Below are 20,658 nucleotides of genomic sequence, written 5' to 3' on the forward strand. Positions count from 1 at the left end.
AGGATTGACCTTTTTGAGTTTTATTTCTATGCTTGATTCTTCCTCTCCCAGACTTTAGTTTTCGAGGACTATCTGGCTGCTCATATTCATATTGCATTGTTGGACTATACATCTGGAATCTGTGGGTTCTGGCCAACTTTGGCCTAATATGTATGGCAATAATTCACAAAACTGCGATGTGAACAAGCCTTAAAGATATAATTATTTTGAGCATTATTAATTTGACATGGCTAAACTTGAAATTTACATTGCTGTGATAGGACTACGTTGGGGACCTGGCAGCTCAGATTTCAAATGATGAAGAAGAAGAATTTGTGATTGAATGCCTTGGAACACTCGCCAACCTCACGATTAGTGATTTGGACTGGGAACTTGTTCTCAAAGAATATAAGCTTGTCCCTTACCTCAAGGACAAACTTAAGCCAGGTAAATATAGCAATACACTAAAATACAGTGAAACCTCTTTCAGCTGACCACCCAAAATTGCATTGAAAAATTATCTTCTATTGGGGTTGTCTTCTTATGGTCTTTTGGAGACATTTTACTAGACACACATTCAGTCTTAATTGTTCTCTGTGTAGTTAATTAGATATACATGAATACAATGTCTGTTAATGGGGCAGTCCACAATAAATTTTTACTTTTAAGAACATGTTCCCCAAGCTACAAAATAATAAACAAGCTTGTATTCACCTCTCTGAGGACCCCACGTTTCTTTAACCGGCTGTTGTAGGTCTTTTCCGTGATGTGATGCTTACAGGCTGCAGCAGGCGGTTTACAGGATGTCATTGGCTGCTGCACCCAATCACAGACCTGAGCGTTCGAGCATGGAGCAGAAGATGCGGAGTGGGGAGTATAAGCTTGTTTATTATTTTCTGGCACGGACAACCCCTTTAATTTTACTTTTGAATGATAATGTTTGGTGCAGTCCCAATGTCATACAAGTCACCTGTTTAGTTGTTTGCCATGTAATTATATTGTAAGTAGTAACATATGCCAATGCATTTTGTAGTTCAACAAAATTACTCACATGGCTATGCCAATTACCTTAAGAGTAACTGCATTTTCATAAAACTTCTGACATTTCACTATAACACATCAGACGTTTTATGAAATGTTGTCGCTCTAACAACAAAATAATCTTGTAGACATGATACCTTTTAACCCTTTCCAATCCACTGTCTGACGTCTAAAGACATTATGATTTAAGGCTGTACAGCTCCAATGTTGGAAGACGTCCGTCGGGGTTCTCTTACTGTATATTGCCAGCCTCTCTGCTGTCAGAGCCTATCCAACGTGTCACCTCATGCAGTACTGGCTTTAGCCAGCAGATAGCACCATTGTGTAACAGCAGAAAAAGAGTAAGCTCCCTAGGAAAACCGGGATACAATTTGGATTGGAAAGGGTTAATGGGTAACAAATAAAATGTTGACGTTCGCAGCGTAAGCTTTCAAGGCTACTTGGACCTCTTCATCAGGCATGGCATAACCGTACTTACTTTTGACTGTTGGGGATCTTGGTCCTTCGACCCACATTGATCTCTACAACTGAAGCTCTTTGACCCTTTGGCTGTGACTGCCTCTCCTTTGAAAGTTGAAAATAAGCTCATAGACCTCTGTAGTCATGTACATGCCAGTCTTTAGCTGCAAATGACAGCTCATTCCAGCCAAAGGAGATCAGTGGCAAACAATACGTAAGCGAAAAGGTCCTCTGCGCTCATAAGAGAAGTAGGTAGCAGAGATGTGGATACACTTACTTTGCAGGAGGTGCTTATGTAGTAAAACATGTACCCCCTCCTTAAGATGCCATCTAGCAGGTCAGCGAAGCAGAACCAGGTCCAGGTATAGGTTTTATTAGGTAAAAACATGTGGTTCAGGAAATCACAAAGCAGGCAACGTGTTTCGGTGCTTAAAATACACCTCTCTCAAGCCTTGATAGAATGATCGGAATGGGTTTTTAGTGGACAAATATAACTTAAACCACCCCTTTAAAACTATTCCTTAAATTTATATTTATATTAGTTTGTCCAATTGCTTTTCAGCCAGTGGAATTGGAATGACTAGATAAAAATAGCTGTAATACCTAAACAGTGTGACAACTTGGGGTATGTGAGCTCTGAGGGGTTGCCATTTTCCTGAGTCACAAATTCACTCCCAGACTGTGGAATCTGTTTAAATCTTGACTCATCAGCAATAGTCCAATTATTCCGCACAGGACTTTATATCAACACAGTTCGATAATAACATAATCTTGGGCCATCTACCAGCTACTCCCATTAGCATCCCTCGCTAAACCAAAAACTAAGTCTCCCAACAAGTACCTCAAAACCATGCATATGGTGTGTCTTTACATTGTCGTACACCACATCCACTTAAATTTGGCTCCCCCAGGCCTTTACTTTGCCGGTTTCTCTTCTCAGGCTGGAGCCATTATGGGATGAGTTCAGCTCCTTTTTAAAGGCTCTCTCACATCTGATTGCTCCTCATTAGCATCAATACAGAGAAAAACCCTTTGCCTGTCAATACTTTTTAAATGGAAATGCTTACCATTTGGGAGCTGGTAACACCAAGACATGTAGGGAACAATACAGTAGAGAGTTTGGCAAAGCCTTTTTTTTCATTAATGCCTGTAGGCAAATGCTCTGATAGGTAGGTCTGGACCGTCTTACGATCATTCCTAGAGTGCTTTCATACTGATATTTTGAAGATTCATTCTACCATCCATTCTTATTAAAATTGAGGCTAGATTTCAGTTAAAGGAAAATGGGAGACCTTCACAAAGCTGACTTTGTTTTTAAGCGGTTGCTGTTGTCCATTGTCTGTAGGAGCACAAAACAGGTCAACTTTCTGTTATGTAGATTGATTGGTGCTACATGCTTTGGGGGGCACACAGTAAGTAAACCGTTCTCCTTTTTCTGCTGAGGTATAATTGTAAAAATCTGATTTTACATGTTTATATATTTTGTCTCAGGGTCTGCTGAAGATGATCTGGTCTTGGAAGTGGTTATAATGATTGGAACAGTGTCCATGGATGACTCCTGTGCTGCCTTATTGGCAAAATCTGGAATTATTCCAGCACTTATTGAACTACTGAATGGTATATTTTCCCAAACTACTATTATTGATAAAATAAATAAATTGTAGATATGTTAGTATTTTCTTCCCGATGCTTACTCATCAGATCTAACTTGAAAGCTTTATGTTTTCAGAAAGCTCACATCCTGTATTACCGGTAATCTGTTACGGCTGAATTATGCCAAAATGTATTTCTTGACTTAAAGGGGTTTTATCATGAGTATACTTTTTTTTTTCCTGCATCTGGGTCTGTTATAAAATAATAAAAAATTAAAGCAGACTGAGTGGCTCTCATTGGCCCGGCTTCCGTGTAGACTATCAGAAGGAAGCGCGTGATTGCCGCTGCCATTCAAAGGCTGCAGCATCACTGTCGGCGCTCCTGGCAATAGTGCTCATATCCTGGGTGCCATAATGTCAGGATTTTGAGGATGTGATTCTGTGGCCTCTGATTGGTGGCAACAGTCATGTGCTTCTTCCCGGCTTTCTACTAAGAAAGCCAGAGCAGTGTGAGCTGCTCAATTCCACTTCGGGGGTCCGAGGAGACGGGAATATTATCTATTTTTATATTTTATAACAGGCCTAGCTGCGGGGAAAATGTTTATACTTCTGATAAAACCCCTTCAAAAAATATTGGAATTTTGTAATTTAACCTAAAACAACTTAAAGTAATCGGAAAAAGGTTATGATTTGACATCAAAAGATTAAGTTTATTTTCTATAAAATACATATATTTAAAAACCCTTATCCAGGTTTATAGTAGAAGCATTGACAAATTGATGAAAAAAAGTCGGCCACTACACCCCGCAGGGTATTCAGCTAGGTGTATAAGAAGTAGCAGTTTTGTGTTGAGGTTTTACTGGTATATCAGTTTAGAATGTGTACATATGTAAGCTGTGCGGAGTACAACACAGTAAAAAAAAATGGGGGGGGGGGGAGTGGGATGGATGGAAAAAATAATAATTCCGTCATCATAGGGGTTTCAGTTTATAGCATTCACCGCACGGTATAAATTACTTGTTAATTTTATTTTGCGAGTCAGTGTGATTATGGTGCTACCAAATTTAAACATTGGTCATTTTATTCAGTATCAAGACAGAAGGGGCATGATCTTTTTTTTATAGTGCACCATCTTTTACTACAGATTATTGTTGCCACATGAATGCCAGTCTTGAGGTTACATGCAAAAAAGAAATGTATTTCTTTGGCTTACCTACACACGGGCGAGCATGATTTAAGGCCGTGAAACTCGGCCCAATACCACGCTCGTGACCATGGGATGTACCCACGTATATGAGACATTTTTCACATCACATCGGTGAAGTTCCGACCCTCTCTTGCGAGTTTCACCCACGATAAAGGATCAAAAGTGTTTATCATTGATTTCAATGGGAAACCTTACATACGCATCTCATGGCATGCGAGGCATTGAAGCTCCCATGGAAATGAATAGGCGATGCTTTCCGAGGAATGCAAAAAGTTTGAAGATGCCACATGTGGTTTATGTATAGGACGCCATTCAAAAGAATGGGGTTTATATTCTCAGGATGCACAAATCTTGCACAATTTTTTTTCTTGGCCGTGTAAAAGCGGCCTTTGAGTGTTGCCTAATAAGTCACACCAAAAATTGCATGTGTTCAGTCTAAATACATTTGGTCCAAATTTCTATCTAAATTTTCAGCCACTGAAATTTCTGCAACAAATCTGCTTCATGTGAATATAACCCTTATAGGCGTGGCTTTGATACTTGTATATGCGAAAGTGAGCTATCACATACTATAAACGGCCTATAGAGATGGTCTACTCTCATTCTGGATGATAACCACTGTTATTTATTTATTTGTAGCTCAGCAAGAAGATGATGAGTTTGTATGCCAAATTGTATATGTCTTTTACCAAATGGTTTTCCATCAAGCAACAAGGGACGTCATCATAAAAGAGACACGTATCCTTTTGTTCAAATGCTCACAAAAGGCAAGCTGTTTGCTAAAGGGTTACTGCTGAAAGGTAGAACTTTAATAATAGCAGAGCAATAGACTCGCTCTAAAGCATAAATAAAGCCAGAGGTTTATCTCTACTACTTGGGTGTCTTGGCTGTCTGCTGCTTCACATGACACTACTATGTTATAATCATTAGTAACTTCAGAGGGGTTGGTGATTCATGGATTATTACAATCACCAGATTAGAGTCAGGGAGGAATTAGGCCTGTTTCACACGGGTGACAGCAATATCGCAGCTATGTACACACGATTTTGTAGCGTTAGTGATGCTTTCTTCTTGGGAAATTGTAGCATCGTATCGCTGTTATCCCTGATTTTTTTACACTATTTTATTCTGAGAAATTTTAATAGGACTTTCGAATTTTAAAATCGCATCTACTCTGCTTTCCTCCCTATCTGGTGCGCCCCCCAGTCCCTAGTTTAAACACTCCTCCAGACCACTAGCCATCTCCTCCCCATTAAGATGTGGCCCATTCCCACAATAGAACCTGTAGCCAACAGCAAAGTCAGCTTAGCCACTTGTTCACCCCCCTAAACCCCAGCTGCCGGTCCGGTGTGGCACGTGGTAGAAGTAGTAGTTCAGAAAATACTTCTTTGGATGTCCTTGCCCTAAGTTTACGTTGTAGATGCCTGAAATGATTTTTAAGGGCCTTCTATCTACCTCTAACTTTGTCATTGGTGCCAATGTGCCCCGTGGCTGCTGGGCCCTCGCCACTGCTAATCTGATTTATAAAACATTAGTTCCTGTTACAGGAATGAGGTTTTGGTCCATTTTTGTTTCACTGTGAAATTTACTTTGAGATTACGATTAGAATGGTCCAAAGCAAAAATTGGCTAACAATTTTCGAATTTGCACAGTACATTTCCTTACAAACATATGTTTGTTTTTCTAATTCTTCCTGGCGGATAGTAATCATATACCTATAAAAGCTAATTCCTTCCCTGTATCCGTCACAGATATTGGTGGCATAATAGCATGTGTTGATTATGACAGTATAGAGTGGTATTTCCCAGTCAGTGGCTTGCAAGCCACATGTGACTCGTGACTCCTTGATGTGTAACTTGCCATAGGATTTCTGAATTATGCACTGGGAAATTACATTATTGCAGTCATCTATTAACCACTGAATAGTGCCAATTTGGATGGTATATTACCAGCCTCTAATATACACTGATATATGTATTCGCAAACGTTTGCAAAATTGTGATTTCTTATTTGTGCATATTTAGGGCTCAGTCAGACGGGCGTTTTTTCGCGCAATTTGCGCATGCGCATGCGTCCGGCGATTTTATAAAACCATTGCTTTGCAATGGTATCGGACACATGAGCGCTTTTTATGCGCTCTTCCGATAAATTATAGAACAGAAATCACAGATCGCACCTATCTGCGATTCCTGTTCTCTTCTCTATATGCGCTCAATGGGGCCGACGGCAGCAGCACCGACCCCATTGACAACATATAGTAGACAAATCATTCTTCTCTGCCACAGCTGTAACAGCTGTGACAGAGAAGAACGATGTTTGCCCATTGAAAGCAATGGGCTGTCGACGAGCGCGGGATGAATTTTCGGGAAGGGCTTAAATATATAAGCCCTTCCCTGCAATTCATCCAGAAATGTGTAAAAACAAAAAAAATATATATACTCACCTAGCAGACGGAGTTCAGCCGCGGCCGGCGGCAGTCCTCCTGAACTGCTCTCTGTAGTATTCAGCAGCCGGGGATTTAAAATCCCCGCCTGCTGAATGAGCTGCCTCTGATTGGTCAGGCTGTGACCAATCAGAGGCAGCTCTCACTCACGCCCATTCATGAATGAGTGTGAGTGAGAGCTGCCTCTGATTGGCTCAGCGCAGGGACCAATCAGGGGCAGCTCTCACTCACACCGATTCATGAATGGGTGTGAGTGAGAGCTGCCTCTGATTGGTCAGGCTGTGACCAATCAGAGGCAGCTCATTCAGCAGGCGGGGATTTTAAATCCCCGGCTGCTGAATACTACGGTGAGCAGTTCAGGAGGACTGCCGCCGGCCGCGGCTGAACTCCGTCTGCCGGGACAAGGTGAGTATATATATTTTTTTGTTTTTACACATTTCTGGATGAATTTCAGGGAAGGGCTTATATATTTAAGCCCTTCCCGAAAATTCATCCCGGGATCGCCCGCAGCACATTGCTTTCAATGGAGCCGGCTGTATTGCCGGCTCCATTGAATTCAATGCGTTGGACAGCTCCGGACCGCTTCTATTGAAACGCGGCTAGGAGCAGTATTTTCGGGCAATTTTTCGGCCCCGGTCACGCGATTTGCGGATGCGCATCCGTCATGCGATCCACAAATCGCTGGAAAAAAGGCCCGTGTGACTAAGGCCTTTAAAGGGGTTTTCCAGTCACAAATATTATTGATGACCTCAGGATTGGTCATCAATAGTTGATTGGCCGGGGTTCGCAACTTGGAAACTTGGCCTATGAGCTGAGCGGGCTCATGCTGTCAGTGCTGTTATACACAGGGGTCAGATTGGAAACCAGTGCTGTCGTGGCCGGCGCTTGTTATTGCAGGTGCAGCTTCCATTGAAATCAATGAGGATAGGTCATCAATAGTATTTGTGCCTTGAAAAACCCTTTAATATTTCCCTCCTTCATTTTTGAGTACACTATGGCTCCTGGCCATTTTTTAAAGTTGAATGTGGCTGACAAGATACAAAAAGTTGGGCACTTCTGGTATAGTGTGTGTGTGTAGGGACACATGACTTTGACATTTTCAGGAGGAATAACAGAGGAACAGCACAGTATAGAGCTCTAAAAAAGGTGTTACAGAATTGTTGAAAGACACTTGTCAGGAGACGTGATTGGCCTTTTATTACAACCCAGGGCAGATTTTTATGTATTGCGTTTTTAAATAAGAAAGGTAACTAATTTGCTTATGTTTTTAGCTTCCTTAATGCACACGTCTCAGAGGCTCCTGCTTATCTTATAGACTTAATGCATGATAAAAATGCAGAGATCCGAAAAGTATGTGATAACACTCTCGATATCATAGCGGTAAGTTAGCACCATATATACTAGTATATCTTAACCTCTTCCCATCTTATGTTTTTCCTGAATTGCCGCAAAAGTATATATAGCTACATCCTGTGGATGGCTCGGGCTCAGGAGCCGACCCACACCATCTGCAGCGGAAGCTGGTTGAGTTTGACAGCCAGCCTCTTGTTGCAACAGCGGGATTGTTGAAAACGCCATCCCCAATGTTAACCCCTTACATGCCGTAGTCAATGTTGATCGCGGGATGTGGGTGGTTAACAGAGGGAGAGTACCCTCTCTGTTACATCATTGGCCCTTCACCATGAGGTTGCGGACTGGCCTGTTATAGGCACAAATAATGATAATACACTGCAGTAATTTGGTGTATTATCTGAGGGATGTTGAGGTCACAGGGACATAAAGAAAAGAATTGAAAAAAAAAACCATAAAAAATAGTAAGAAAAAACTCTTTTTGTGCAGTTTACACAATTATGTTATTAAAAAATTTTTATTTTTTTTTTAAAGCTACATATTTCTATTGTCGCATCTGTAATGACCCTGCAATAAATTGCACAAACTTTTTATCCCACACAGCAAACGCTACAGAAAAAAAGAAGCAAAAAAGTGGAGACAAAATGCTTTTTGGTTAATTTTGCCTCCCAGAAAGACACAATAAAAGCGTTTTTTTTGTTGTTGTTTTTTTTCTTAAAACAGCCAGATGTGCCCCAGAATGATATGAATAAAAGTTCAGCCCATCACGCAATAAATACGTCACCAAACAGCTATTTCCATAGAAAAATAAAGTCATGGGTCTTTGAATGCAACGGTGCAAAAAAATTCTAAAAGGGATTTTGTTGCGCAAGAGTGGAAAAACCTAAAAAAAAAATCTAATTATTGGGTCGTCATAATCGTATGGACCCTCAGAAAAAAAAAGTTATCTTGTCATTTGTACTGCATGATAAACTCCGTAAAAAAATGGCAAAATTGATGTTTTTTTTACCCTGCCCTCCAAAAAAAAAACTAATAAAAATTATACGACACACCGCTCATAAAACAAGCCCTCACACATCTATGTCAATAGAAAAATAAAAAATATATGGTTTTTGGAAAGTACAGATAAAAGTCCCCAAAAAAGCGTTGTGTTCTTGGATCCAAAAGAGGCCGTGTCACATTAAGTGTTGGTCTTCCTAATAAAAGTTGCTAAATATATGTGAACCAGTAAGGCATAGTTGTTCTTTGTACAGATGTTCTTGGCGATTCATGGATTTAAACATCAAGAGTTATCATTTTCTATATAGGAATATGACGAAGAATGGGCCAAGAAGATCCAGAGTGAGAAATTCCGCTGGCATAACTCTCAGTGGCTTGAGATGGTGGAAAGCCGTCAGATGGATGAAAATGAGCAATATCTGTATGGAGATGAACCCATTGAACCATTTATCCATGAAGGAGATATACTGGAAAGACCGGACTTGTACTATAGTGCAGGTGATATTCCGTCCTAATATAATATAGTATACATTGAAAATAATTGTTTGGGAGTTTAAAGAAATTAAACTACAGGAATTGTTCTGAAGTCAATAAAAAGCACCAACCTGATAAATCTGCCAGCGCTCCTGCACATGGTCGCTGCAGCCGCTCCCTGGCCTACAGTACGTGACGGTTAGCAGCAATGTTCACATGAATCTAGCAGCAGAATTCTGAATTTAGCTTCTGTAATGTAGCTTAGAACTAAATATAAGGGTCCTTTCACACCTGCACTAAGGGATTCTGCTTTCCTGCTCCGTTCAGAATCCCGACAGCTGAACAGTTCCGTCTCTGGATGGAACCGAACACTGCTGGGCGGACCCCATTGACAATAATGGGGTCCGCTCAGCTGGCCAGCTTTTGGACGGAAGGAAAAACACTGCATGCTCTAGCAGGAATAAAACATTAATGCCAGCTATAGCTTGCTGCCATGTCAATGGTCAACTTTAAAGAGAGACTGTCACCATATTAGTGCACCCCTCTCCGAGGGCAGCATAACATACTGGCAGTCACACTGATTACAGTGATATGTCTGCTGTGTGTATCTGTGCAGTAGTATTGGAGAAACTTGCATTTTATCAATAGCGGCACATGCTTAAAGAGACCTTATCGCCTACTTTTAGCCCTATAGGCTAATCTTATAGGCTGAAAGTTGGTGAATTGCTGAGTCCGGGTGTGTAAGTAGTTATACTCACCTCCCCCGTCATTCCACTGATGGGAGTGCGGAAAGCAGGTTAAAAATATGCAGTAAATACGCGCGTTACATGCATATTTATTTGTGTGTAAAAATATGCACGTAGTACGCAGCCCCCATACGCCCTTGGGACTGAGTCCTAAATGGCATAGTTGGCTCAGATGTCCCAGGACTGCAAAAGTGCTGTGTAGCGTACAACTGGACGTCAAAAGAAAATATAGGAAACACACATCATTACAGTGACATATGAGTCAGAAACGCTATATTTTCTCCTTAGGGAGAGCACCTAGACAGTGAGTGAGGAGACTTAAAAGGCCATTCATACTCCTCTGGGTAATATGCAAATAAAGGAGATGGAGCAATTCCTCCACAGTGCCACCTATTGGAAGGCTGTCTTCCAATAGGTGGTACTGTGGAGGTATTGTTCCATCTCCCTTAGTGACATATGAATGATACTAGGTCTAACCATTAAATAGCGGGGGCAGAGGATGATACCCTTAGGAGTGATCAGGTGATATTTAAACCATTCTTCTGTTGATCCTGACATGCACTGGCACTTGGGAAGGTACTGATTCTTCTTACAGTAGTGCAGCTCCTAGGGAGTGCAGTCACCTATATTATACAAAAGGTACAGCTTTGCTTTAATCAGCAGTCTCGCTGCACGGCTTTCAATAACATTTTGTGTGATCGTCTCGGAGAGTTTCACTTTAATCATCATTTGATGGGATACTCCTTTATTGCATGGTGTACTATATTCTATGCCATTCTTGTGCCAATGAACCCAGGACCTTCTTGTTAACCAGTTGTATACAATGACATAACCAGGGCCTACCTTTGGTTAGATGGCTCTCTGTACAGAAATTATTTTGGTGCTCCACTCCCCAACTATTATAAAAGGAAAAAAATGAATGTCTATGTCACAGTTGCAAACTATGGGGTATATGTCTTATTACTTGTACGCTAGATTCATATTTCCAGTGTACAAAAGTTGCAAATTATGATGCACTCCATAATTTGTGATTTTGTTTTTTGGCCTTTTTTTCCGTTAGTCCCTGACACCTTTTTATGGGTGTGGGTCCAGTCAAAAAGGGTGTGTGGCCACCCGTGCCCATTTGATCTACACCAGAAACTTTCATAAATTATACTTGTAATCTACTTTAGCTTGTAGCTGGTGTAGGTTTCAGTACGGGTACCTCGATTTAAAAAACACTTCAACAAACTGGAGCAAGTTCAGAGAAGAGTTACCAAGATGGTGAGCGGTCTGTAAATCATGTCCTATGAGGAACGATTAAAGGATCTGGGAATGTTTAGCTTGCAAAAAAGAAGGCTGAGAGGAGACTTAATAGCGGTCTACAAATATCTGAAGGGCTGTCACTGTGCAGAGGGATCAGCCCTATTCTCATTTGTACAAGGAAAGGGATGAAACTGAAAGGGAGGAGACACAGATTAGATATTAGACAGTAAGGGTGATCAATGAGTGGAACAAGTTACCACGGGAGGTGGTGAATTCTCCTTCAATGGAAGTGTTGGACAGACATCTGCCTGGGATGATTTAGTGTATCCTGCATTGATCAGGGGGTTGGACCCGATGACCCTGGAGGTCCTTTTCTACTCTGATTCTATGTATTATCTCCGTTACTCACGGTATATATTCCCCCCATATATAATCTCTCCCACGGTATATTTCTCCCTCCACAGTATATTTTCTCTATAGTATGTATATATCCCCCACACACACACATTATGTACCGTACTCTAGCTCTCCCCCTTCCACCTGATGAGGGCAATCTGTTATCACTGTATGATATGACATGAGCGTGGGCAAAACATCTCAGCATCGCGTTTCAGTTGGGCATTGCTGTCAGGTGAAATAATGTGACTTGGGCATTTTGCCATTGTGTCTAACTGGTAAACAAGAATTGGCACCTGGCAGTGCAAGAATGGCACAGAATCGGTAAGATAAGTCATTTGTTTTCCAATTTATGTTGAATATATTCAATGGGTTGTCTGGGACTTTTATGACATTTTAGACAGGCCGATTATCGTTTAGATTCCCGTGGGAATCGTCCCGCGTAAACGAATGCAGTGATTGAACAACTGATTAAGAATCGTTCAGTATAAACAGCAGTAGCTCACTTTTGAACGACTGTCTGCTTACTGTGAACGGTGGCCGGTGGTAGGAGAATGCTCCCCGGCCCACAATGCCTCCAACCCAGCATTGCTGTTAGCAATGCCAACGATACTTGCTCCTGTGTAATAGCACAGGAGCGAGCATTACTGGGACGAGCTGTCGGGCATCGTTTTCCTGACAGCTTGTCTTGTGTAAAAGGACCATTACTGTTGATGACCTTTCCTCAGCATTGGTCATTAATAGTTGATTGGCGGGGGGTCACCACTTGGCATCCCCATCGATCCGCTGTTCACCAGGCCCAGCTGTCAGTGTGCACATCGATCGAAGCAGATAGCGCTGTCCATATTGCAGTGGCCCAGTTTGGCACTGCAGGCACAGCTCCCACTGAATTCAGTGGGAACTGTGCCTGCAGCACCAACCTAGGTCACTGCATTATTAACAACACTATCTGCTTCCAGCACTTTTCACACTGACAGCAACCCGGCAAACAGCTGATCAGCAGGGATCCCAAGCAGTGGACCCCCACGGATCAACTATTGTTGACCTATCCTGAGGAAAGGTCATTAATAGTAAAAGTCCCAGGAAACCCATTTAAATCTTCTTTAAAATAAACCCCATTCAAATAAATCTACTATGATTTATTATTGCATAATAAAACATACGATTAGTAAATACTTTTAATATAAGTAAAGTCTTTGCTGACTCAGTGATATATTGTAGTTTTAAAGATTACATTTTAATATGTGGTTTTCCTGCATGCAGTACAGTATGCAATAATGAACTATATAATGTGTAAATATTTTACATTAAACTTTAAAAAGCCACTCCGGCAAGGTTTTTTTAAAATTTATTACATAACTAGCCCCCCAGAATAAACAAATCGGTTAGTATTACTTTGGTTAGTTATTCATTTCTATCTCAATCTCCTTGCCTCCTCCTCCTGAAGTCATGTGATCTCAGCTCTGACCACCTGTGATTTTATTGGGTCTATGTTCTCTCTAATTAGTCAGTTTTCAAGTCAGCATAATTCCTGTGATGGATCCTAACATACATTGTTTGGATGCTGCTTTCTCCAGCAGGTTTCGGGGTATTCTGTAGCTTCCTAATTGTGTAGTATGGCATGTGCACGCCTTATAACAACCAGTCAGACACAAGCTATTAGTCTCAAGTCTAAACTGGATCTGGGCGGTACATTGCTCAGACCCTCATTTAATTGAAACACATAACACTTGCCCTTTATGGGCGTATAACGCATTACATCAGTAACATATATAGTTTTCATTTGTTGGGCCATATAAAATCCCCTGCCCCCTCCCCACACCCCTCTCAAGTCCAGTGTATGAGCCAGTCTTTGTCTCCTCAACAAGTGGTCAGGCAAAAGTGGCTTCTTTATCTCCGAAGTTGAGGGTGGAGGAGGGCTGGGGAAACACCCAAGATAAATATACCTTTAGTCTTACTACATACCAATGTAATTTAACTCAGGGGCTGCAGAGGAGCTTTATATTAGGCTAATGTTATAGAACACATCTTTCACCATGCCATTGTCCAGCAATTACCATAATGAGATTGTGTGGCCATTAGCCTCTACAGAGTTAAATTACTACAGCTGCGTAATACATCTAGTTTATACAAATCAATAGACATTGTACGCTAACTAATCATCATATCTACTACAACATGCATACATGCTCTTTGGAGAAGGACACAGACACTCCTGTCAGAGTTACTAATGATAATCACACAGCTCCTGTCACACAGTTATAACAGAGGAGATCACAGCTCATCCTCCTGACTGTATATTGTGAATACAGAAGACAATGGCAGTATTGCAGTGATGGTACAGGCTGTAACTGCTCATATGATGTTGTGCTGATACATACACCATGAATATTGTACCTAATAAGCATCAGAAAGGAGGCTGAACTGCATGGAATTGAATGCAATATACAGAGGAGAACTCCAGAGTTTTGACAAGAAATTGGGTGAAGGGGGCAGAGATGCAAAAATGTGTTTTCACCTGAGTGGCCCTTTAATTTCAATCGTTTCATCCCACCTAGAAGGACTCATCTCATCTGAAGGTACCGTGAGTCCAGACTTCTTCAATGACTATCAGCTTCAGAATGGAGATCTTATTGGACAACATTCATTCGGCACAGGGTAATCAGCTTTATATCTTTTTCTTCTTTTGAAAAATTCTATCACTTGGAATAAAAAATTTTTTTCATAGTACTAATACATTACTGAATGCTCCAGGTTAAACATGTAGCCCTGCTATGCAATCCTAACCCTTTCCAATCCACTGCCTGACCTCTGAAGACATTATAATTTAAGGCTATACAGGTGCGTTGTTGAAAAACATCCGTCGGGGTTCTCTTACTGTATATTGCCAGCCTCTCTGCTGTCGGAGCCTATCCAACGTGTCACCTCATGCAGTACTGACTTTAGCCAGCAGATAGCGCCATTGTATAATGGCAGAAAAAGAGTAAGCCCCCTAGGAAAACCAGGATACAAATTGGATTGGAAAGGATTAAGACACGACATATATGACACTTTAGTGGGTTCTGCATTCAGTGATGAAATTCACAGGATGGTTTTTCACTCCATGAAAAGTGTTGTAGACTGCTGAGAACCTTTATTCAAAGTGTATAATAAAAAAAAAAGATTCCTCATTAGCACTGCTAAAATGAGACATGAGTGAGGGTGGGTCCACAATAGAGGAGGTACTGATTGAGAGAGAAGTAAAGAGTAGAGATAAGCAAGCACGCTCGGGGGAACGGGGGCGGCCGGGTTAGCGGGGGGAAGAGAGAGAGAGACCTATTAGTGACGGCCAATACGCCTTTTTATTGACCTCATTAATGGGCTTTGAATATGCACATACATGTTTTGTCGCAGTCAATAGCAACTGCAGCATCCAGTTTAATAATCTATGTATTTTTCCCCACAAAAACCTATTTTAAAATAGACAAATTGACAAAAAAATTTTTCAAAAGCAACATGTTGTGGGTATAACCGTGTTCATAACAACCCAGATGGTGAAAATATTTTGTTGCTTATTGCGCATGGCAGTGAATGCTGTAATAGATGTAATAAAAAGCAATCCAAAGCTCATATGTACCTCAACATGGTACCAATAACAACTAGAATTCTTCCTGCTAAAAACAAGAACTCACATATCTCCATTTCTGGAAACCTAAATGTTCTGGGTCTTAGATTGGGACGACGGAGATTCAATTGTTTTTGTTGAAAAAATGTGTTTTTAATTGTGCAAAAGAAGTAAAAAAAATCTCTATAAACTTGGTATTACAGTAATTGTGCTGATCCAGATAAGAAAGTTATCATGTTATCTTTGCTTAATGGTGACCGCTGTAAAAACAGTGGCAATTTCGGGTCATTTTTCCCATCTCCTTCCACCAAACAATGTAATAAAAGTTATACAAGACATTATATGTAACTAGTTTAACAAAGCCGCAGGGCATCATAAATCATATATCGGGGGTAGATAATATCTCTCTCATATAACCCATATATATATAACGAAAAGTCCCTCCTGTATTATATATCGGACAGTAAAAAACCAAACTGGAGTGCAGGACTTGTAAAAATTCATATATTTATTAAATATGGGAAAGTCATATATCCAGAAAAAAAGGACACAAACAAATATAAAAAATATTAAATCAAAAAAATCCCCACAAATGTAAATGTATTTCATTAGATGTGTCTGAGGTAATAGCCATCCATGCATTTCTTGGATAAACCCTATCTAAGAGGGAAAGACACAGTGCAGATCATAAATCGTGCAAGAGGTTTAAGTACCTGTGAAGAGTATAAAGCTCCTCATAGTCCCATCATAGTGTGGGAAATAGACCCCTAACGCGCGTTTCAGACCAGCCGTCTTTTTTATGTAATGTTTTTTATATTTGTGTGTATTTCTGTCTCCTTTTTTCTCGATATAAGACTTCCCCGTGTTTAATAAATCTATGTATTTTTACAAGTCCTGTACTCTAGTTTGGTTTTCTTCTGTTTGGTATACATTATATGTACCCCAGAGTGGTGCCATTAAAAATACAACTCCTCTAAAATGAATAAGCCCTCGTATTACTATGTCAGTGAGTTCTCTCGCAATGCAATGATGAAAATTGCTTGGTCCTGAAAACACACAATAGGCTTATCACTAGCATAGTAGCATAGTATGTCAGGCGGAAAAGAGACATATGTCCAACCAGTTCAGCCTATTACCCCCAACCCCCAATGTTGATCCAGAGAAAGGCAATAAAAAAAACCAATGAGGTAGAAGCCAATTTTCCTCATTTAAAGCAAAAAAATTCCTTTTCGAATCCAAATCTAGCAGTCAAAATAAATCCCTGGAATAACAACTCTTCTGAAGTAATTATTGACTAGAACATGTAATATTGTAACGCTCAAGAAAGACGTCCAGGCCCCTCCTAAACTCTTTTATCAAATTTGCCATCACCACGTCCTCAGAGAGTTCCACAGTCTCACTGCTCTTACAGTAAAGAACCCCCTTCCATGTCGGTGTAGAAACCTTCTTTCCCCTAGACCTAGCGGATGCCCCCTTATTGTAGTCGCAGTCCAGGGTATAAATATAGGATGTGAGAGATCTGTGTATTGTTCCTTGATATATTTATACATAGTTATCAGGTCACCCTTGAGCCATCTTTTTTGTAAACTAAATAACCCCAATTTTGACAACCTCTCTGGGTATTGTAGTCCTCTCATTCCATTTATTACTATAGTTGCTTGTCTTTGTACCCGCTCAAGCTCTGATATGTCCTCCTTGAGTACCAGTGCCCAAAACTGTACACAATGTTCTTGTCATGTGCCCCTAGACCTCTTTTGATGCACTCCATGTTCCTATTTGCCTTGGCAGCAGCTGCCTGACACTAGTTGCTTAAAATAAGTTTACAGTTAACTGAAATCTCCAAGTCCTTTTCCATGTCAGAGTTCCCCACTGGTTCCCCATTTAGTGTGTAATGGTGACCTGTATTTTCCCTGCTCTTGTGCAGAACCTTACATTATCATTGTTACACCTCATTTGTCACTTTTCTTCCCAAGCCCCCAACTTTCCCAGATATTTGCAACCGCATTGTGTCCTCTCTTGGGTTAATCACTTGACATAATTTTGTATCCTCTACAAATGTTGACATTTTTACTGTGTAATCCTTCTACAAGGTCATTAATAAATATATTAAAACAAATGGGGCCCAGTACTGCCCCCTGTGGTACCCTACTAGTACTGGTGGGCCAATCAGAGTATGTGCCATTAATAACCACCCTCTGCATTCTATCATTAAGGCAATTACTTACTCACTAACTCTAAGCGAATAATCAAGAGACAAGTTAGCCCGCAATTTGTAAACCAAGCTAATTATAATTTTACGCTGCTTATAGACATTATAAGTGGTCATACCGATTAGATAAATGTCAGCCAAATTTGTCTATTTATCACAATTGGCTGACTATCTAAAATTCATGGCCATTAGCCTAAACCTTTTTCTTCCCACATTGGAAAAGATTGCCTGCTTGGCCCAGTAAGGAGGAATAGCTATTGGTCCAATGGTTACTCAGTCAATAGTGCCCCCCCCTACAGCTGGCTGCAGTGGTCACATGTCCCTCTGTTGGGATGTCATCACTGCAGCAGATAGTAGATGACACTGCAGGAATGGGCACTTTCAGAAATGGAGTGCCGGGGGATCGGGTGAGGTGAGTTTGCCTTCTTTTATGTTTTTATTCACCATACTAAGTGGATTTCAGTTTAAGGTTTTCCCTGGAAAGCCCCTTTAAGAGTATGGCCACCTTCACTGTTTATCAAATGATTTCTGCTACATATTTTATATGCCTTTGTGTTGATTATTTATAAATTAAATTTGAAATGACTGAAAAGTTGATAAAAACTAAAAAAAAGTGCAGAATCCGAATCCAGCGGCTGTAACTATCCGAGTTCCTACGACTGACCTTGAAACAGGCTGGATATTTTTTCTTTCCCTTTCTGTTTTATTTGGTTGGAGTGAATTTTCCTTCCAGGAAGTAGCCGGAGGGGTTTATTTGGCTTTCCATATAGCACGGCTTTGATCTCCGGGTTCTGTCACTTCTTGAATTACATAGCTCTTTTTCATTTCACTTAATGAGAACAAAATTTCCTTCTTCTTCACCACTCGCATGCTGTGAAACGTTAAGCCAGTCAAGTCCTTAAAGGCTAAAACTCGAAAGCTCCATAGCACAGTGTCCAGTTTTGATGATGTTGTCTTTGTAATTTATTTTCTTCCTCCACCACCTCCCCTCCAACTTTTACGGGACCGACTTTATTAAAGATAAGTGGTTAAAGGCCAGCATTTGGGGAAAGATTTAAGACCCTCACAAAATCAGGGGCCCATAACTTTTGTTTAATGCCAAAACTGGGAGTTCTGAAATGAAAGCTAATTCATGTGTGTTTTTTTGCCTTGTGTTTTTTAAATATTCAGCCTTTCCTGTACAATGCATTAAGGGATTACTTTAACGTTAAGCCTAATATATTTATGTGTACTTGTAATTGGATCAACAGATACGGTTACCGAAGAGAAAAAATATAGATGGAAAGATTTGTGTCGAAGCGATTCACGCAACGCAATGAAATTTTACCAAATGCAGACCGTACACAGTTCCCGGTCTCACCAGCACTTATGTAGACTCTAACAGTCATCTCATGTAGAGGTTTAGAAGAAATAAAATAGTTTAATAACTGAGGCCAATAAAAAAGGAGATTTATCATTAGTGACTGTTGGCCGAGGCATATGTGGTTGAGGGCTCATGCGCACGTTCAGGCTCTGTTGGGTGCCGTATGTATGGTGATGCTCTCCTCTCACTGTAATGTACTTACTATATCCGATGGAGCGTGTCATCATTTCTATGGAATCCAACAGAAAAAAACACTTATAAGAAAAAAGGTATTCTAGCACTGCAGATATTCTGTGGATTAATAGTACTTTTAATTTATCGTAGGCGTTTAACCCTTTCTAATCCACTGTCTGACGTCTAAAGACATTATGATTTAAGGCTGTACAGCTCCGATGTTGGAAGACGTCCGTCGGGGTTCTCTTACTGTATATTGCCAGCCTCTCTGATGTCTGAGCCTATCCAACGTGTCACCTCATGCAGTACTGGCTTTAGTCAACATATAGCGCCGTTGTATAAAGGCAGAAAAAAAATAACCCCCCCCTAGGAAAACCAGGATACAAATTGGATTGAAAGGGGTTAAAAGTCAAACACGAGATTACTGATCTCCTACATGTTTTGAGCAAAAGGTCTTAATCATGACATGGATTACGGAAAAATTATGAAATTGGAGAAATATGGGGGTACGGTAGATGTATCATAAATCTCTCTGGCAGTCCTATTAACTGCTCATACTTTGGGTTGCTGAGAGGAACAATTAACCATAGAGATGCTAATCGCATCTCATTCTTACTGTGAAAAAGCATGACTTTTTAGAAGAAGCCGCCATGTGTGAGCATGAGGTATAACACTATTTCTAGTCGTCATATTACGTATCTTGTATTTTTCAAAATTTTTGCAATCTGCCGCTTGCACCACCAGCACTCCATTTAGTCTCACTGTGGGGTGTGTGGTAACACTGTAGTGAGGAGGACGAGGAAATCAGCGGGGATCTCAGTGGTGAGACCCCTACCAATCTGCAAGTTATTCCACATCCTTCATATTCTGGTACAACCCCTTAAGGACATTCCTATAATGGGCCTTGGGGATGTAGCATTTTTTTCTTTTTTTTCCAGTTTCGTCGTGTGTTCTGAGAGACATAATGTTTTTGTGTCATTGTTCTTGACTTAGCCGTAGGAACGCATGCCTTTAGCGGGATGACTAGTATTTTATATAGTAACTAAAGTACAAATAAATTTGTTGTTGTTGTTGTTAGCCGTTTAGTCATTCACGACCCTTAGCGACCCTACAGGTGAGCTCTCTCCATGTTTTTCGGTTTTGCACTGCGTCTTTCAGTTGTGTGCTATCCATGCCAGTATCAGCTCTGACAGTACAAGCGAATATAGGGGAAGTTATAATATATCTTGTTAGAGAAAAATGCTTCTTTCTTCACTTCTCAGGTATTTTCATCCCCTGCTTCTGCATGCACTTATGCTTCATTTACACGGGACGATCGTCATCTAAACAAATGCACGGGCAGGTAACGTCCCCGCTAGTTGTTCGCGCTTATGCAGA

General features: G+C 40.7%; 1 protein-coding gene across 2 annotated transcripts in view; it reads left to right on the top strand.

Annotated features, from left to right (window-relative positions):
• The window catches only part of KIFAP3 (kinesin associated protein 3), a 101,147-nt gene that overhangs the window by 71,770 nt on the left and 8,719 nt on the right, over positions 1-20,658 (top strand). The window contains exons 14-19 of one of the 2 annotated variants that reach the window (XM_066597058.1): positions 261-426; positions 2,971-3,096; positions 4,918-5,016; positions 8,016-8,101; positions 9,379-9,568; positions 14,490-14,589. In XM_066597058.1, the coding sequence (XP_066453155.1) occupies positions 261-426; positions 2,971-3,096; positions 4,918-5,016; positions 8,016-8,101; positions 9,379-9,568; positions 14,490-14,589 (767 nt within the window). The remainder of the gene's footprint in view (positions 1-260; positions 427-2,970; positions 3,097-4,917; positions 5,017-8,015; positions 8,102-9,378; positions 9,569-14,489; positions 14,590-20,658) is intronic. The other variant, XM_066597059.1, reaches the window with a different exon arrangement.

Source organism: Eleutherodactylus coqui, chromosome 3, assembly GCF_035609145.1.
Source record: "Eleutherodactylus coqui strain aEleCoq1 chromosome 3, aEleCoq1.hap1, whole genome shotgun sequence".
NCBI lineage: Eukaryota > Metazoa > Chordata > Amphibia > Anura > Eleutherodactylidae > Eleutherodactylus > Eleutherodactylus coqui.